Source organism: Protopterus annectens, chromosome 1.part1 (assembly GCF_019279795.1).
Source record: "Protopterus annectens isolate FY-2018-M chromosome 1.part1, PAN1.0, whole genome shotgun sequence".
In the NCBI taxonomy this organism is placed as follows: Eukaryota; Metazoa; Chordata; order Ceratodontiformes; family Protopteridae; genus Protopterus; species Protopterus annectens.
In genome coordinates this window covers 601,928,645-601,944,118 of record NC_056726.1, presented here as the reverse complement: position 1 = coordinate 601,944,118, position 15,474 = coordinate 601,928,645, and the positions used below count along the sequence as shown (strand labels likewise).

Sequence of the window (15,474 nt, the reverse complement as noted above, 5' to 3'; positions counted from 1 at the left end):
TGGCTGTGATGCACTAATGGCAGAGGGCCTGTATACTGAAAGGCATAATAATGTGGCAAGACTGTTGCATTGGGGATTTTATAGACATTACAATATTGAAGTAGCTGAGAAGCATTAGAAACATGAACCACAAAGCATTTTAGAGAATTATGAAGTTTATATCACATGGAATTACCCATTACCAACAGTTCAAAAATAGGTACGAGAAAGACAGATATAGTAGTCTATGGAAAGAAGACAGTAGTAGCATGGATCATTGAAACTGCTACACCTGAGACCCAGAATCATAAAATACCAGGATTTTCAGGCAGAAATGAGGGTGATGTGGAAGATGGATACCTAGACAGTTTCAATGGTAGAAGTAGCAATGGGTCTCATAAAAGAGAATTTACAGAAACACGTAGATATGCTACTGATACATGTAACTCCATATGAATTACAGGAGTCAATTCTGGGCACATTGCACACTGCAAAGAGTACTTTTGGGTAGCATTAATGGTTGAAACAATACTAGTGTAGAAATCGATCAGGTATGTAGTATTGAAAACCTCATTAGTGATAATAAGGAAACTAAAGAAATGTTGGATTTGTTACACAAAAGATCTTTGTGTGGAGAAGTTATCCAAAGAGTGTACTAAATCATTTTAGGGGAGGTATGATGTTTAAGGAAAGTCACTGTGTCCCAAGCAGTCTAAAAAAAAAAAAAAAAAAAAAAAAAAAAAGGAGAGAGTGATTGGAAAGTGGCCATGACTTTGATGTATACCACAGATAGTTATGAGATAAATTAGTTAGAAAATAAAGAAAATAATAATAAAAAATAAACAATTTGAGTGTATTAAGTGCAAACCAGGATATTGTTCAAAGGTTTTGTGATGCCTCAAGGTTTATAAATAAAATGAGTAAGAACTTAAAGTAGATTTTTGAAGGGCAGATAAGGGATTAGGTAAGGTACATTGAAATATGGAGTTTTAACAAAGATCCAGTGTAGTTATAGGGTGTCTGGATTTTTTTCTTGCAGTAATGAGTATGTGGTGTATGTGGCAGAATATTTATCCTGTGACAGTTTCTATACAGGGAAGAGTAATAGAAAGCTCAAAACAAGGATTTATGAATTCAAATGCAATGACACATAAAAATATAATAAATGCTTTTTATACACATTCTACTATGTGTGAGACTTTTAAACAACATTTATGTAGTGTATTAGATCATGTGGGGAAGGATTATAAAGAAGGTGATCGTGGTGATGTTAGACTATATAGAGGTGGTCTGGCAAATTAAATTGGAAACAAAGAGGAACTCGGGTCTAAATGAAGCTATCGATTTTAAAACAGTGTTAAAAAGTAAAAGACACAATCAGTAAACATATATAATCATAGTATTTGTTTAGTTTAAAAACATGTTTTTAAAATTGTATTTTATAAGGGATTTCCTTACTTCAGGATGTGACTATAGGAATACTACCAGCCACGCCAGGAGAAATAGGGCAGTGGATTTGTAACATATGCCAGCACAGTTAGCTGGAAATTTGTAAATAATTATATGTCATTTGTATATCAAACTGATTTGTACAGATGCTTGTGCTGAAAATGTACTTGTGAGGTTTGCTTGTGTTAACATGTATCAACAGTGTGCCCTGCTGGAAGGAAAATAAATGTATGTGTATTATTGTAACTGAATTAAATGTATACATTGTAACAGCATATACTGGAAGTGAAGAGGTTAATCTTAATCCACCTGACTTTGCAAAATATATCTGAAATTACATTACTTTATGGGTTAAGCTATAAATATGTTATCTCACAGTTTTATTGGAGCCAGAGACCCAATGTCTGTGCTAGAGAATAGGTTGTAGCTTCTGTAGAAAGAGTGGAATGGTTTTATGACTTCCAAGAGATCTGAGCAATGCTCTGTGTATATGGTAACACATAGGTGCTAAAATCCTGTCAGCTTCTAGTGTTGGTGATAGCATGGGAAACAGACTTAGATGACCAGATGTGTGTGATGTCATTCTGTAAGCCAAAAATAATATTTAGATATTAGTAGGAGTTTCCTTTCAGCATTCTGCATTCTGCCTTGGATATGACAAGGACCACTTACCCATATCATGTTGCCTTGCAGTAGTAAGTAACTTAACTAAGCAACAGTAATTCTTTTAGATTAGTCAGGAAAATATAGTGAGATTTGAAGTACTGTTGTTGTATAACTGTGCAAGTCCATTGATGTTATTTTTAATATTTCCTGTGACTGAAACTCTGGTGTTTACTATGAATAGATATTTAGTAGCTTCTTGTTTTTTTATTATTTGTTAATAAATATATTTAAACTTTTCATTGTGACTGGTCCTTTTTAGAAAATATTTAAGTTTTGAGAGTATTTGCAGATATTTATTTGGTGATAACTGTGTCCACTCCTGAAGCCTGGCTGTTTGGTCAAGCGTTACCATTTTTATTAATATTAATTTCACTCAGTGTAATTGGGTACCCAGGTAAGTGTCTTTGTGGTGCCTGGTGGCAGTGATAACTACATTATAGTCTGGACAGAAAGGGGGCTTAGCTAGTAAACCTGTGCCAGTCTTTCCCAGGTGTGTGTGTGTGTGTGTGTGTATGTGTGTGTGTGTGTGTGTGTGTGTGTGTGTGTGTGTGTGTGTGTGTGTGTGTGTGTGTGTGTCTGTGTGTGTCAGCTACTTGGAGCAGGGACACGAAGCACTGGTTTCACAGAGAGAGTGGTGGAGGATCTGGCTTGGGCACTCAGCTGAGGACTTAACTCTGAAGCTGTGCCAGTGGGGAGTCTTGTTGGGGACCTGAAGAGAGACAGGTGTAGAGAAATCCAGACCTTGGGCTGACTGTGTTCCCTATGTGCAGTTAAGGGAAATTGTGCTTGATGCAGGGAGGTCTGCATCTGGAAGTACTGAGTTTGTCCATTTGTTTTGCAAGTGAACATCAGTCTCTAATGTCAGTGGTGACTGGTGAGGATTCAGGCTCCTTGATTACTGGCCCAGTGTGGGGATGTCACAAAGGGCGTTTTCATATTTTTCTGCATGTGCGATGTTTGATTGCTTTTCTGAAGTCACATTTTTTTTAATCACATGATTTAAAGACAGGTTTTAAATGTAGGAATTTTATTGTAAGAGTTTAGTCTGAGAAAGTATTTTGTAAGTAAGACAAAATTACTTACTACTATTACTATGTTTTTTATTTTAATAACTATAAAAAGATATACATTTTTGTGTGTTCCTTTCACATTCTACATTAACGCAGGAGATATTTTACTATTTAAGATAAAATATGCAAATTATTTGGTGATGTGATAAAAGCCATGTCTAAGCAGAAACAAATCACATTAAGATGCATGATGTAAAACTGTCTTTTATGGAAGAGATAACTGATATTCCTACCAGAAATTGGCTGGAAAAATGTTGTCTGATGTTTTGTTTGAGGCATACATGTTTTGTCATATGGCTACAGGACAAAAGTGAAATGCAGTAGTTGTCAGTACTAAAAAGTGTAGTCACAAAACTCCAATTGCTCACCTGAAGATCAAACATTGAAAATGGTTGTAATGGTTTAAAAGCATTTTTGCTGGGGGGCCTTTGCCCCTGCACTCTACACCTCGCTACTAATTATATATACTAATACTGAGACATGTATCTCAGAGAAAAGGGTATTCTCTGGGATGCCACAGCCATGGTGTTAGTGTACAAGTCACCACTCGCAGTTTACAGATGACACTTCTGAGTGTCAGTCACTGCCATGTCACACTTGACACCTTTATCCTGGCAGTTTGTAATAAGCTTTAAAAGTAAGGAAGGGTTGGACCATTTTGATTAGAATATGGGAAGACTGAGGGGCTGGGATGCTGGAATAACTTTAATGGAAATTAAAATAATTTTTGATGACGCTGTGACATTTATCATGACAGCTTTCAGAGCTGAGATTGTAAAGGGAGAAGACATGAAATGTATGGTGAACACACTATGCATTATGTTAATCCAGTTCCTCTTTTTGATGATGTTTTATAGAATGGAGCTTGGTGTATAAAATTGTTTTCAAATGCTTTTTTTTACATATCTCTGTGTACCATTTTCAGATATAATGTATTTTTCTGTTGGGATCTAAGAAAATGCTTTAAATTACTGCACCAAATACATAAGATAAATGACTGCACTGTATGCAACTGTTGGGACTATGGAGAAGATAGACATATTAAGGAAAACTGTAGTTGAAAGCCATTCTACTTATGGGGGAAAATAAAGTGCACATAACATGCTTTGCAGTGGAGGAATCCCTACCTGGTGCAAAAAAGGATCACATGACCGAAGCAAATAAAGCAGCTACAATTTACTGAATTCAAATGAAGGACCATTTTTGAAAACTTATAAAAGAGAAAAAGAAAAGGAAAAAAATATGCAGAAAGCTATTTTGAAAGAAGATAATGAAAAACAAAATGAAAATGCTGCTGAAATAGAAAGAGGAAAGGACAGGAGAAAACACGGAATGACAGCAACACACAGAATGACAGTGACATAACAGGGTTTAATATCAAAGACTATAAAGACTAGTAATGCATTTGTTGCACTAGAAATAGATTTGGGAAGTAAGGATGAAATGGAGAAAAAAAGAAGATAAGGAAAATCGGGAGAAGGAAGTGATAGAGATCATAGTAGCAAGAATGAGGACAGGTAGTGAAGGAAAAGGATAGGACTGATGTCAGTAAATAGATAATTGTAAAATTTAAAAAGAAAAAAAGGAATAGTAAGTGGTCTAATTGCTAAGAAAAAATGTAAACATACTTAGATATAGAGATACAGTAGAGCAACATAAACTAGATCATTTTGTATTGCAAGACATTTGTGTTAGTGGAAAAGAGTGGATGTTTGCAATGAGAATGAGATGGGAGAATATGCCAATTTTTATAAGGAAAAATGTGTTCTGGATTGTTGCTGTGCTTTATTAGTTATGAAATAAAAGTGGGAATTATAGTAGAAATATAAAGGAAATGGAACTGGCAGAAGCTGGTACCAAAAAGCTGTCTTTAGAGAATAAGAAAATATGGCCTCATGACACAGGCATGTAGCCATTTTTTCCAATTGTACTCTTAAGTTCCAGCACTGCTGCCACCTGTTATCAATGATGGTCAACCCACTGCAGTCAGGGCCATCATTAGGTGCAATAGAGCCCTAGGAGAAGGGCATCATGGTACCCCCTGCTGTCCATCATGGCCCAACTACTCCCAGTAATCCCCATTTTCCCTGCATCCTGGCCATCCCACTCAATCCAGATTACCTTTTTCATTTTCTCACACTTTTACTGCATGTTTTTCAACATACCCTAACTGGTCAAGACTGCATTGTAATATCTGTAGAGGAAATAATCAGATAAAGCAAGGAGTGTCTAGGCTGCTAAGATCCCAGAAGCCAAAGGGTTCTAGATAATTTGCTGTGCATTGTAGAGTTTTTTTTCCGACCTTTTGATTCCAAATCATGACTAAGAAAGAAATTTGACCTCATTTTCTCTTGCAATGAAAAAATAAGTTGTGTCCAAGACTTAATAGTTCCCGTTAAACTGAGAAGACAAATGCTTGCAAGTGTACATAAATCATATCCGGGAATAGCACCTAATCTTGTATACCTCATAAAAAGTTACACTTTCGCAGCCCTCATCTTAATTTAGACCAGGGGGGATTTGTATGCATTAAGCTTTAATTGCCAGTACAACTCCCTATATTTAACTTAATCCCTCAACTGCCACTAGTAGGGGTGATATTAATTTTCTCAATAATGGTAAAATAAAATGTTTTAAATGTAGAACAAATTAATGAGTGCTTATATACTACATTATCAGGTAACGTCCTGAACATATAATAGTTTTTCTCATAAATCCTTTTCCAAAAATAACGTTCTGTTTTCCCAATATAAAAACTTGAAGAAGTAGAGCATTTTGAAATATATACTACTCCTTTAGTGCGACAATTGCAACTCTGCATGTGCCAATAGCTATGCCAATATGGTTATATCTTTTTGGGAAGCAGAATATATTTTTGCTAACAACATTTATTCTGATAATTCAAAGTCCTATAATAGGCTTGTGGACGATATAGTTATTCTCTGTCAGGGCGCACTTCAATTTCTTAAGTGTTTTACACATTGGCTGAGCAGTACTACAGATTTTCTTAGATTTACTGATTGTGTTTCTGACACCTCCATTGATTAGATGTGCATATTTCAAAAAATTTTGTTGGTGGGCTTGAAACAGAAATGTCCAGGAAACCATGCTGGAGAAATGCTAAATTAAATAGAACCAGCATGCATCTAACTTACACCTATCTCAATGTGTTGAAGGGACAATTTATGAGAACCTGAAGGTTATATCCTAATGATAAGAGGTTGGATGAGAAATTTGAATCTCTTAGTAATGAATTTTATGTAACAGGCTATACCCATAATGAGGTTGCTGAAACTATGACTCATGTTAAGGAGCTGTGGTCAACATATGGGAAGCCCTATTTTTCTGATATTGTGAATAGGAATAATAAAACTTTGCACCAAGCTCCTAATTGTTTATGAATTGGACTTACCTATTCAAACAATAACAATGCTATATGCAATGTCATAAAAAGGAATTGGTCAATACTATTAGCAGATGAGACTGTAAGAAAGATTGTAGGTGAACAACCAAAGTTTTATTTTAGGAATGCTAAGAACTTAAAACAAAGGCTCTGCTATAAGAATAATATGGGATCTGAGCCACGAATCTTGTCATCTAGACTGGGTACACAACGCTGTTGCTGCTGCAAGGCATGATGTTATATTTCTGATATTCCTTTTTTTATACATCCGACCACTAAAATCAAGTATGAATTTAAATTTGACGCTGATTGTAAAAGCAGAAATTTGGTATATCTTGCAACTTGTAAAGATTGCCCTTGTTTTTAAGTTGGCACGACAAAACAAAGTTTGAAAGAAAGGGTCCTTGAACATGTTAGTGAAATTAGGAGAAATGTCGATACAAATGCACTGTACAAGCATATTAAATCTAATGTATTTCACAGTTTTTTATTTAAGGTGATCCAGTTAACAAAAATATTAGGGGTGGTTGCATTATTAATACAACAGAAAATAATGAATTAAGATGATTTCTAACTTTACAGATTGACAGGAATTTTGGCTTGAATGAGTGTATTCCCCTTAGACCCTACTTGAAGACATACAAAATCAGGCATTAGCTTGTTGTTATGGTGATTAATTGTTTAATTGTTTTATAGGTGTTCTGTTCTTTGTGATTTTCAATTGAGCTGCAGTATTTAAGTGTGTTTGAGTGTTTAATTTTATTCAGTCTGAAGAAGTGCTTATGCACAAAAGCAGTCACTGTCTTGAATAAATGTTATTATTTTAGTTCAGCTGTGCTGGTCATTTCTTCATTTTTGTTCTATGTTTGTTGATTGTGTTGAATGACCTTTGGTTGCGGTGGACTTGCTTCTTTTTTAATTTTAAAAACATAGCAGAATTGTTCAAATAGTTAATAAAAACATCTACTTAATCATCAGGGCCATCCCACAAAATAAAAATATCATCCAAAAAATAGAGATATACCTTGCAGCACCTATAAAATACTGCACAAACTGCTCCTATTGTGACTCCCTGGATTTGTTTGTAAATGTTATCATCAAAGCATATAAAATTATTAATAAGAAAAAACTGTGTTACAACAGCAAAAGGTACTTTAATATATAAAAAAAAGGTGAGCGCTTTCGTAAAAACTTAATCAGACCATGACAATACTACAAAGATAAAATCAATAAATACAAATTTAAAATATGAACAGCCGGTCATTAAACAGCGCTCATGCACATGACATAAAATAATTAGCTTTAAAGAAACCTTATTATTAAGTCCACACATTTTGTCTGCCTGTAAAGGTAGTATCCAAAATAATTCACGACTCTCAGTCTGATTAATCACATCCCCAAATCTACCATGTTCATTTATAACTTCTATAACCTTAAAACTAAAATTATGTAGTATTGTCATGGTCTGATGAAGTTTTTACGAAAGTGCATAGTTTATGTTTTATGTGTTTTGGTTTCTCTTTTGGTTATTATCCAAAATTAACTCCATAAAATTTGTTACTAAATTAATATCCTTACTTTCAAAAAAAAAAAAACACAGTACAAAAGACTCATTAAAAAGCCTATCAACCTTCAGAATACTGGTGAAAAGGTTAACAATGTCAATAGTCAGAAACTAACAAATATTAAACTCACCCTGTAAGATGGTAAACATTCTACTAGAAAAGTCAATTACATCAAATATAACCCCCCCCCCTCGTCTGGTTTTGTTATTCCAACTGATCAATCTTTAATTAGTGAGTTCAAAAGATGCCTCTCACCCAGGGTAAGACTGAATTTATACATCAACCACAAGGGCAACAAATAAGAGCAAACCACAAGACCAATAGCCAGGAATTTGAAAAAAACTTTTTATTGCAAAATAATTAAAAACTCTTGAAATTCTTTAGTGCCTTGGCTTCAACAACCTTTATAGAATATAAAACCACATGAAAAATCCATTCCTTATATAAAGATATACTAATTACACAAATATTCATTGCACCAATTAATCAATTATACAATTAAAGTAAAGCTGTCCAATTGCAGATTGAATTTATGCGTGTACCTATTTTTCATCCCTGTGAACCTATATGTATATATATCAAGTTCACAGATCTTCCCCAAAACTGACACAAGTGGGGTACGGTAGTGGATTATAAACACTCTGCTTTTTACATTTCATTGGACAAGGATTGTTATCCTTATTCTGGAATTGTAAGGCTAAAGTTAACTTTCTAATAAATAATTTTAGTTTTAACAGGGAATTAACTAAATCATATTGCTTTATAGGAATAATCTTAAATCTATTTTTAAAAATAAAAAATGCAATAGTTATAGTAACATGACTATAATTAAAAATATTAAACCCTTTGTGTGTTAATAATATACCTCCATAATCTCCTAGTATTGAAACATAGGCCCTCTCCCCCGCTTCGTCCTTGATTTTTCTGTTTCTTTAAGGTCTTTCCAGAATTTCTGAACAATGGGGGAGAGGGATCCACCTCTGAATAATCCCTCCTTTGGTTTGCTGTTTTTTGGGGTCTCCTCAAAGGGGGAAATTCCAAATGATCTGAATAATAAGCACCTTCACCTGAGGACATATGACCACCCTCATCATTGTTGGGACTACTTTCAAAATGATACTCATAATTACTGAGAGTACAATGATCTTCTTTATGATTTTGATCTAAACTGACATTGTTAACTTTTTTGCTCTCTTTCTTTTTAACACAAGAAATTGGATGCGCTTTAGCATCTTTGTATTGTACAATGTTTCTTTGTATTTTCTTAACTTTTCTATTCTTAACCAATGAACAATGTTTATCAACTTTGTCAAAAACATTTTATATATAACTTCATATTGTTGGAATAATATATCTTCCATAATATTTTAGTTCTGCCCTTCATGTTTGTCAATCATATTAGATATAATACAGTTATTGTGTTAAATAATTAAGTATATTAATTCAAAGCCATGCATGTTGAAAAGATCCATAAAATCTTTCTAAAATTTACAGTCCACAGTCATTCCATTAGGAAGTGCATACGTCCATAAACCCAGAGGGACTAGCTTCTGTTTAATACATTCAGTTATGTAAAGTGTTGTTCAGTTGTAATTGTTTTATTGTAATGAGATTTTTCTCAAACGCAGAAATCATCCGTTCCAAACTAAAAAAATCTTGAGTCTCATTAGCATTGTTAGAAGCACTAAAATGCAATGAAATAGGGATAGTCTTAACTAACCATGAAGAAAAGTTAAAATCTGGGTATGAGCCACTGACTCCAACATGTGAATTTAATCCAGCTGTATTGCTGGAAAAACAATAAATAGAACCTTCATCTAATATTGTCCCTCTGAGGTTAATATCACACTTGTACGCTCTCACTCACCCATGTGATTGCAGTACCACATCAACAAATTGTATTAAAAAGTTCCTGGCTTTATCGAAAAGATGCCCACATAATTCTTTTTTTTAGGGATTTAAAACTGGTAAGTACATCTCTCAAATTTACCATTGGGAAATGCAAGTCCAGCAACGAATTTAAAGCTGCAACTAATTTAAAAGACAGACTGTAAAAGTAGCCGATTCCAAATCCAGCTCCAGACAAGTGACAAGTGGAGTACCTCAGGGTTCAGTCCTGGGACTGTTCTTGTTTGGCATCTACTTCTCTGAAGTACAGGACAACACTAAGGGACTCTGGCTAACAAAGTTTGCAGATGACTGCAAACTGGGAGCCATTACTGAATCCCCAAATGATGTGGATATTCTACAAAAGGGCCTTACAGAAACAGATGCTTGGTGCCAGAGCCATTGTCTCAAGCTTAATGCCAAGAAATGTATAGTTATCCCCTTTGGGAAAAACCATGTGCCCATGAATTACCACATAGGTGGCAGTGCACTAAACAACGAAAGTGTGATGAGAGACTTAGGGACACAGGTGGACAGTGGTCTCACCTTCTATAACCACATCACCACAATAGTCAGGAAATCCTTCTATGTGGCACACCTCATCACTAAGGGCTTCTCATCCAGAAAAAAGGAGGTCATTGTCCCACTGTACCCATCCTTCATTAGACCCATTATAGAGTACAACACCCCATTTGGTATGTACCTCACAAGACATCTGCAACAGCTGGAAAGACCACAGAAATACCTGACTAAAGGAATCACAGGCCTAAAGCAGATGCCCTATGCTGACCATCTAAAAAACTCCAGCTATACTCTGTGGCATATCGTCTACTCATCTCTGCTTAACATACAAAGCCATGTCAAACCCTGAGCTGTTGGACATGCTCCACTTAAAGAAATCCCAATTCCTCAGAGACATACACTCCAGGGATGTAAACCTTGTCATCACAATGAAAAAAACATGCTGGAGGGATAGTTGCCTGACCCAGTGACTCTCCATACTCTGAAATAGACTGCCCATACATGTCAAGCAGAGCGCCTCCTTGGCCCTCTTCAAAAGGAACCTTGAGAATTGGATGAAATATAGGAAATTCACCCTGGGGATCATGTCAGTCACCATGCTAGACAGGGGTCCAGGGAAGTAAATATTGTGGGAAGAAATATCCAGGGAATTGTTATGGCTAGGCTTGTATAGGCCCCAGGGCTGATAGCTTAGTAACAACTTATGAACCTTAAGGTCTTCTTCTGCTATATCAGGAAGCTTAGAAGTAACCAACAATTTTGTACTAACATCTAATAGTATCTCATTTTGTAACCCCAGTGACATTGCTAATACTCTTGTCAACAAATTATCTTCCAACTTCACTTCACCCACCCTTGCTTGTGCCCCCTCCATAATCCCTCACACCTTCCTTCCCAAAATTGCTTTGGACCAAGTCCTTTTGACACTTTCCAAAATTAAAAATACCAGTTCCATGAGTATTGACAGTATCCCTGGATATTTGCTTAGAAGCACTAAATCCACTGTAACAAACTCCTCCATCAGCTCTTCAACCTGAGTCTGTTTTATGGCTACATCTCCAAGATGTGGACAACAGCTGATGTAGTTCCCTTGCCTAAAGGTGGCCCTACCAACTCTGGGAATTATCGACTTATTAGTTGCACTAGTAGTTATGGCAACACTATGGAATATATTATAGTTAAACTAAGAAACAGCAATTTTTTGGTGGTTCTGTTTTTCACATATAAAATTATTATCCAAAACGAACTCCATAAAATCTGTTACTAAATTAATATCCTTACTTTCAAAAAAAAAAAAAAACACAGTACAAAAGACTCATTAAAAAGCCTATCAACTTTCGGAATACTGGTGAAAAGGTTAACAATGTCAATAGTAGATGACCTTATATATCTGGATATGGACCAGACTAGCTTTGTAAGGGGCAGAAAAGGCCTGATCAACCTATTTGAATTATTCAAAAGGGATACTGAGGCCATGGATAAGACCATCAACAGTATCCATCATGCTGGAATTATTTGCAGAGTCTCCTAGCTTAACATTAATCCAAGAATAGTTTTGCTGGATAGATAATGTCAGGGTCATTTGCTCTGGACAGAAAAACATCACCAGTGGTGTACCACAGGGCTATGTCCTGGGCTTCCTCCACTTTGCTATATACTTCTCTAAGATGAAAGTGGATATCCAGGGACTGTGGATAACTAAGTTTGCTGATTACTGCAAACTTTGGGCCGTTATCAAACCCCCTTTTGATACTCAAATTTTCTAGTAAGGACTAGACCAAAGAAGTTCTTGGTGTGTTAATTATGGGCTCAAACTCCACACAAAGAAATCCAACATAGTTTCCTTTGATAAATCTAATATCATTACCGCTTATTATATGGATAACATTTCAGCTAAATCTGAAAAAATCATTATGGAGTTGGGTACCTATGTTGATAACAGACTGTCTCTGACCTAACCACCTCTGTAGTGGTTAGAAATTCCATCTACATTGCACAGATTTTCCTTTGTGGTATCTCTTGAAAGTGGAAAGAAGTTAAAGTTCTGCTTATTCCATCCTTATTAGGCCTATTATCGAATACAATGCTTCTTTAACATCTGCCTTGATAAGCAGCCAACTCAAGATACGTCAGCTTTTCCTCATCAGAATGATTTTGGATCTCAGTACCCTTAGCTACTGTGTAGACTAAATGTCTTGTCCATGTACGCAATGTAATACAGACTCCTGCCTAGCCTTCTTTGGTTTGCGTGATGCATTTCACTTTGACTTCCTTTAGGTCTCTCAAGAGACCTAAACCTTTTCTACCATATCTACAGCCCCAGATGGTACAACTGGTACCTCACCCAACATGCCCCACTATTCTGTAATAAGCTGCCCTCATATCAAGCAGAGTACTTACCTAACCACCTTAAAACTAGTTTAGATGACTGCATGGGCTATCACAAATTTTTGCTTGAGATTTGGGAAAATCCATTTAATGCGGGAAATTGTTAGATTCCCACCAGTACTGGATGATATGGAACTATCTAATGGTCTCCAAGGATGTAAAGTTAGAAAGAACCAGTGATCATATGTACAAGGATTAGGAAAAGAAAGAAGAATGTAAGATGTGCAAGGCTGAGATAGAAGGGCAGGTTTGTCTGGCAGGATAATAGGGAAAAGCAGATAATGAGGTGAAAGATATTTCTTCTACTTCAACTTCTTTATTAATATGATTAAACATAAGCACAGTACAAACAATTAAAAAGTGAAAGTGAAGCATTGTAAACAAAAATTTGAAAATGAAGAATACTATCTGTTGAAATGTTTGAGAAATTACATCAGAAAATGAATACCAAATAAAAGTTACAGTGACCATAAAATTAAATAAAGTAAACATAAGCAGGATAATTTTTAAATATAATCTAAAATGAGCTCAAACAAACTGAATCCTATATAAGATAAATTAGTCCAATATAAGTAGATAATGTCTTTGTCAAGCAAACAGCTAAAGTTCAAGAAAAATGTCCAACAACTGTAAACAAGTAGCAAGGGTGCTTGAGATCGTAATTTCAGCATAAATCCATGTGAATAACAACAACAAGCCTCATGTGCTAGTAAATCTCAGCAAAACAACAAATAGCTGTGATGTATTCTTGATGAAACCAAAATACTGTAACACAGTAGTAAAAATAAAAGTGCATTCTCACACATTGAACCCTAGAGGCTCTTCAAAGACAAAATTATAGTTCTAGGTCATTTCAGCCATGAAATAGTCTGAAGCATAAACAGTTTTGAACACAAAAGATGACCAACGTTAACTGAAGACTTGGGTCTTTGGTTCACTCAGCATCGATGATGAATTGGCCCACTGACTGAAGACTAAATACACAATAATTCATGAGCACCACAACCTAAAATGTTAGCAGGAAACTCTAAAACACTGAAATAGCACTGTATTAGGGTTGTCTCTCAATCAGAAATGGTTATCATGATGTGTACATTAGACTGTGGTAACCTTTCTGAATTGTCCTTATGGTATTTTTCAAAACAGGGCATTATAAAGAAGATAGAGCACCATAAAACTGTATATAGAAACAGAATGCATGATTGCATGAATGAAAAAAATATGTACAGGGTGAATAAGGGTCAAGAAATAAAAGGATATTTAATAGCATGCAGTTTAGTTATTTTTTGGAAAATGTTTTTATTGTAAAAATTAAGTATTTTTTATTTTTGGATTTTTTCATAATTTAATTTTATTTTTGTTTGAACAAAATGCCTTTTGTCCTCTTGAATGCTGTATCAAGAGTTAGTATTTTTTCTTACACATTGATGCTTAACAGGACAGCACCATCACTTCTAGATGGCGCCTTGGTTTTAGATTTGCACGGGAATGTACTGTCTTGTGCCATACCCAGATGTCAGTGTTTCCCTTCTGATTGTAATCCTGATCTAGGACTTGTCCCAGTGGCCTTTGATTCTTCAGCAAATGTTCTCTTGCTTGTACCACGCTGAAAAAATATTCACTGTTCATTACTAAAACTTTTCTGTACTTTTAACAGGAAGAAATCAGAATCCTTAGAGAAAGAATGTCAATTCTGGAAGTCAAAGATAAGCTACTATGCAAAGAAATTGAAGAGCAAGATCATCTACTCCACAGCAAGGATTGTGAATTTCCTTCCATGGTCACTGTGCCTCATGCAGAGTTACAAGATATGCTGAAAGTACTGGATGAAATAGTCACCTCTCCTGATCGAGTTCCACTCAGTGATGAACTTCCTGAAAGTATAACGAGGTAAGGAGCACTCAGTTATTTGATGAACATCTTCAAGTAATAGGTTGTGTACTGCTGCAATAGTTTGGCAGTAAGACTTCTGCCATCCTATGCATACTACGTCCAAATTATGTTGGCATTATTGCATACGAGTCATACACTGGACAGAGAAGTGGACCATTGTTAGAAAAGACCATGCTAATAATATATTTCAGTTGTATGGATTTTATTTAAGCTCAAATCTTTTTATGTGGTTGAACTAATATCATAGCTAAAATTATACTGTAGAATGTTTTATTTAATGTTATGCTGTAAAGAGAATTTCCAGAAACAGCTGGTTTTCGGTGTGCCTCTTTGTTATCTGAACAAAAACAGATTCAGCTCAATAGAGGAATGTTTTCATAAACATTACAAGCTTAGCTAATAAAATATTTATGTAAGGTTTGTCATTTATTATTTATAATATTATTTAAAGAAGTGTAGTGTTTTATTTTGCATCTAGTAGAACAAATAGTATGATGTTCAGCTGTAATTGCATGTTAAAGATAAATGAAACTGTTACACCTAGCAATGCAAACACCATAGAAACGCAGAAGTTAGTAACAAGTGAGAAGGAATTTGCCCAGTGATTTTCCCATTCCCTGCTTTCTGTTTGCTTGATAGCAGGCTAATGGAA

The 15,474-nt window shown here is 35.2% G+C and overlaps 1 protein-coding gene across 1 annotated transcript in view; it reads left to right on the top strand.

The window, feature by feature from the left end:
- The window catches only part of DISC1 (DISC1 scaffold protein), a 2,387,713-nt gene that overhangs the window by 1,072,926 nt on the left and 1,299,313 nt on the right, over positions 1 to 15,474 (top strand). The window contains exon 6 of the mRNA XM_044077020.1: positions 14,587 to 14,819. Within this exon, the coding sequence (XP_043932955.1) occupies positions 14,587 to 14,819 (233 nt within the window). The remainder of the gene's footprint in view (positions 1 to 14,586; positions 14,820 to 15,474) is intronic.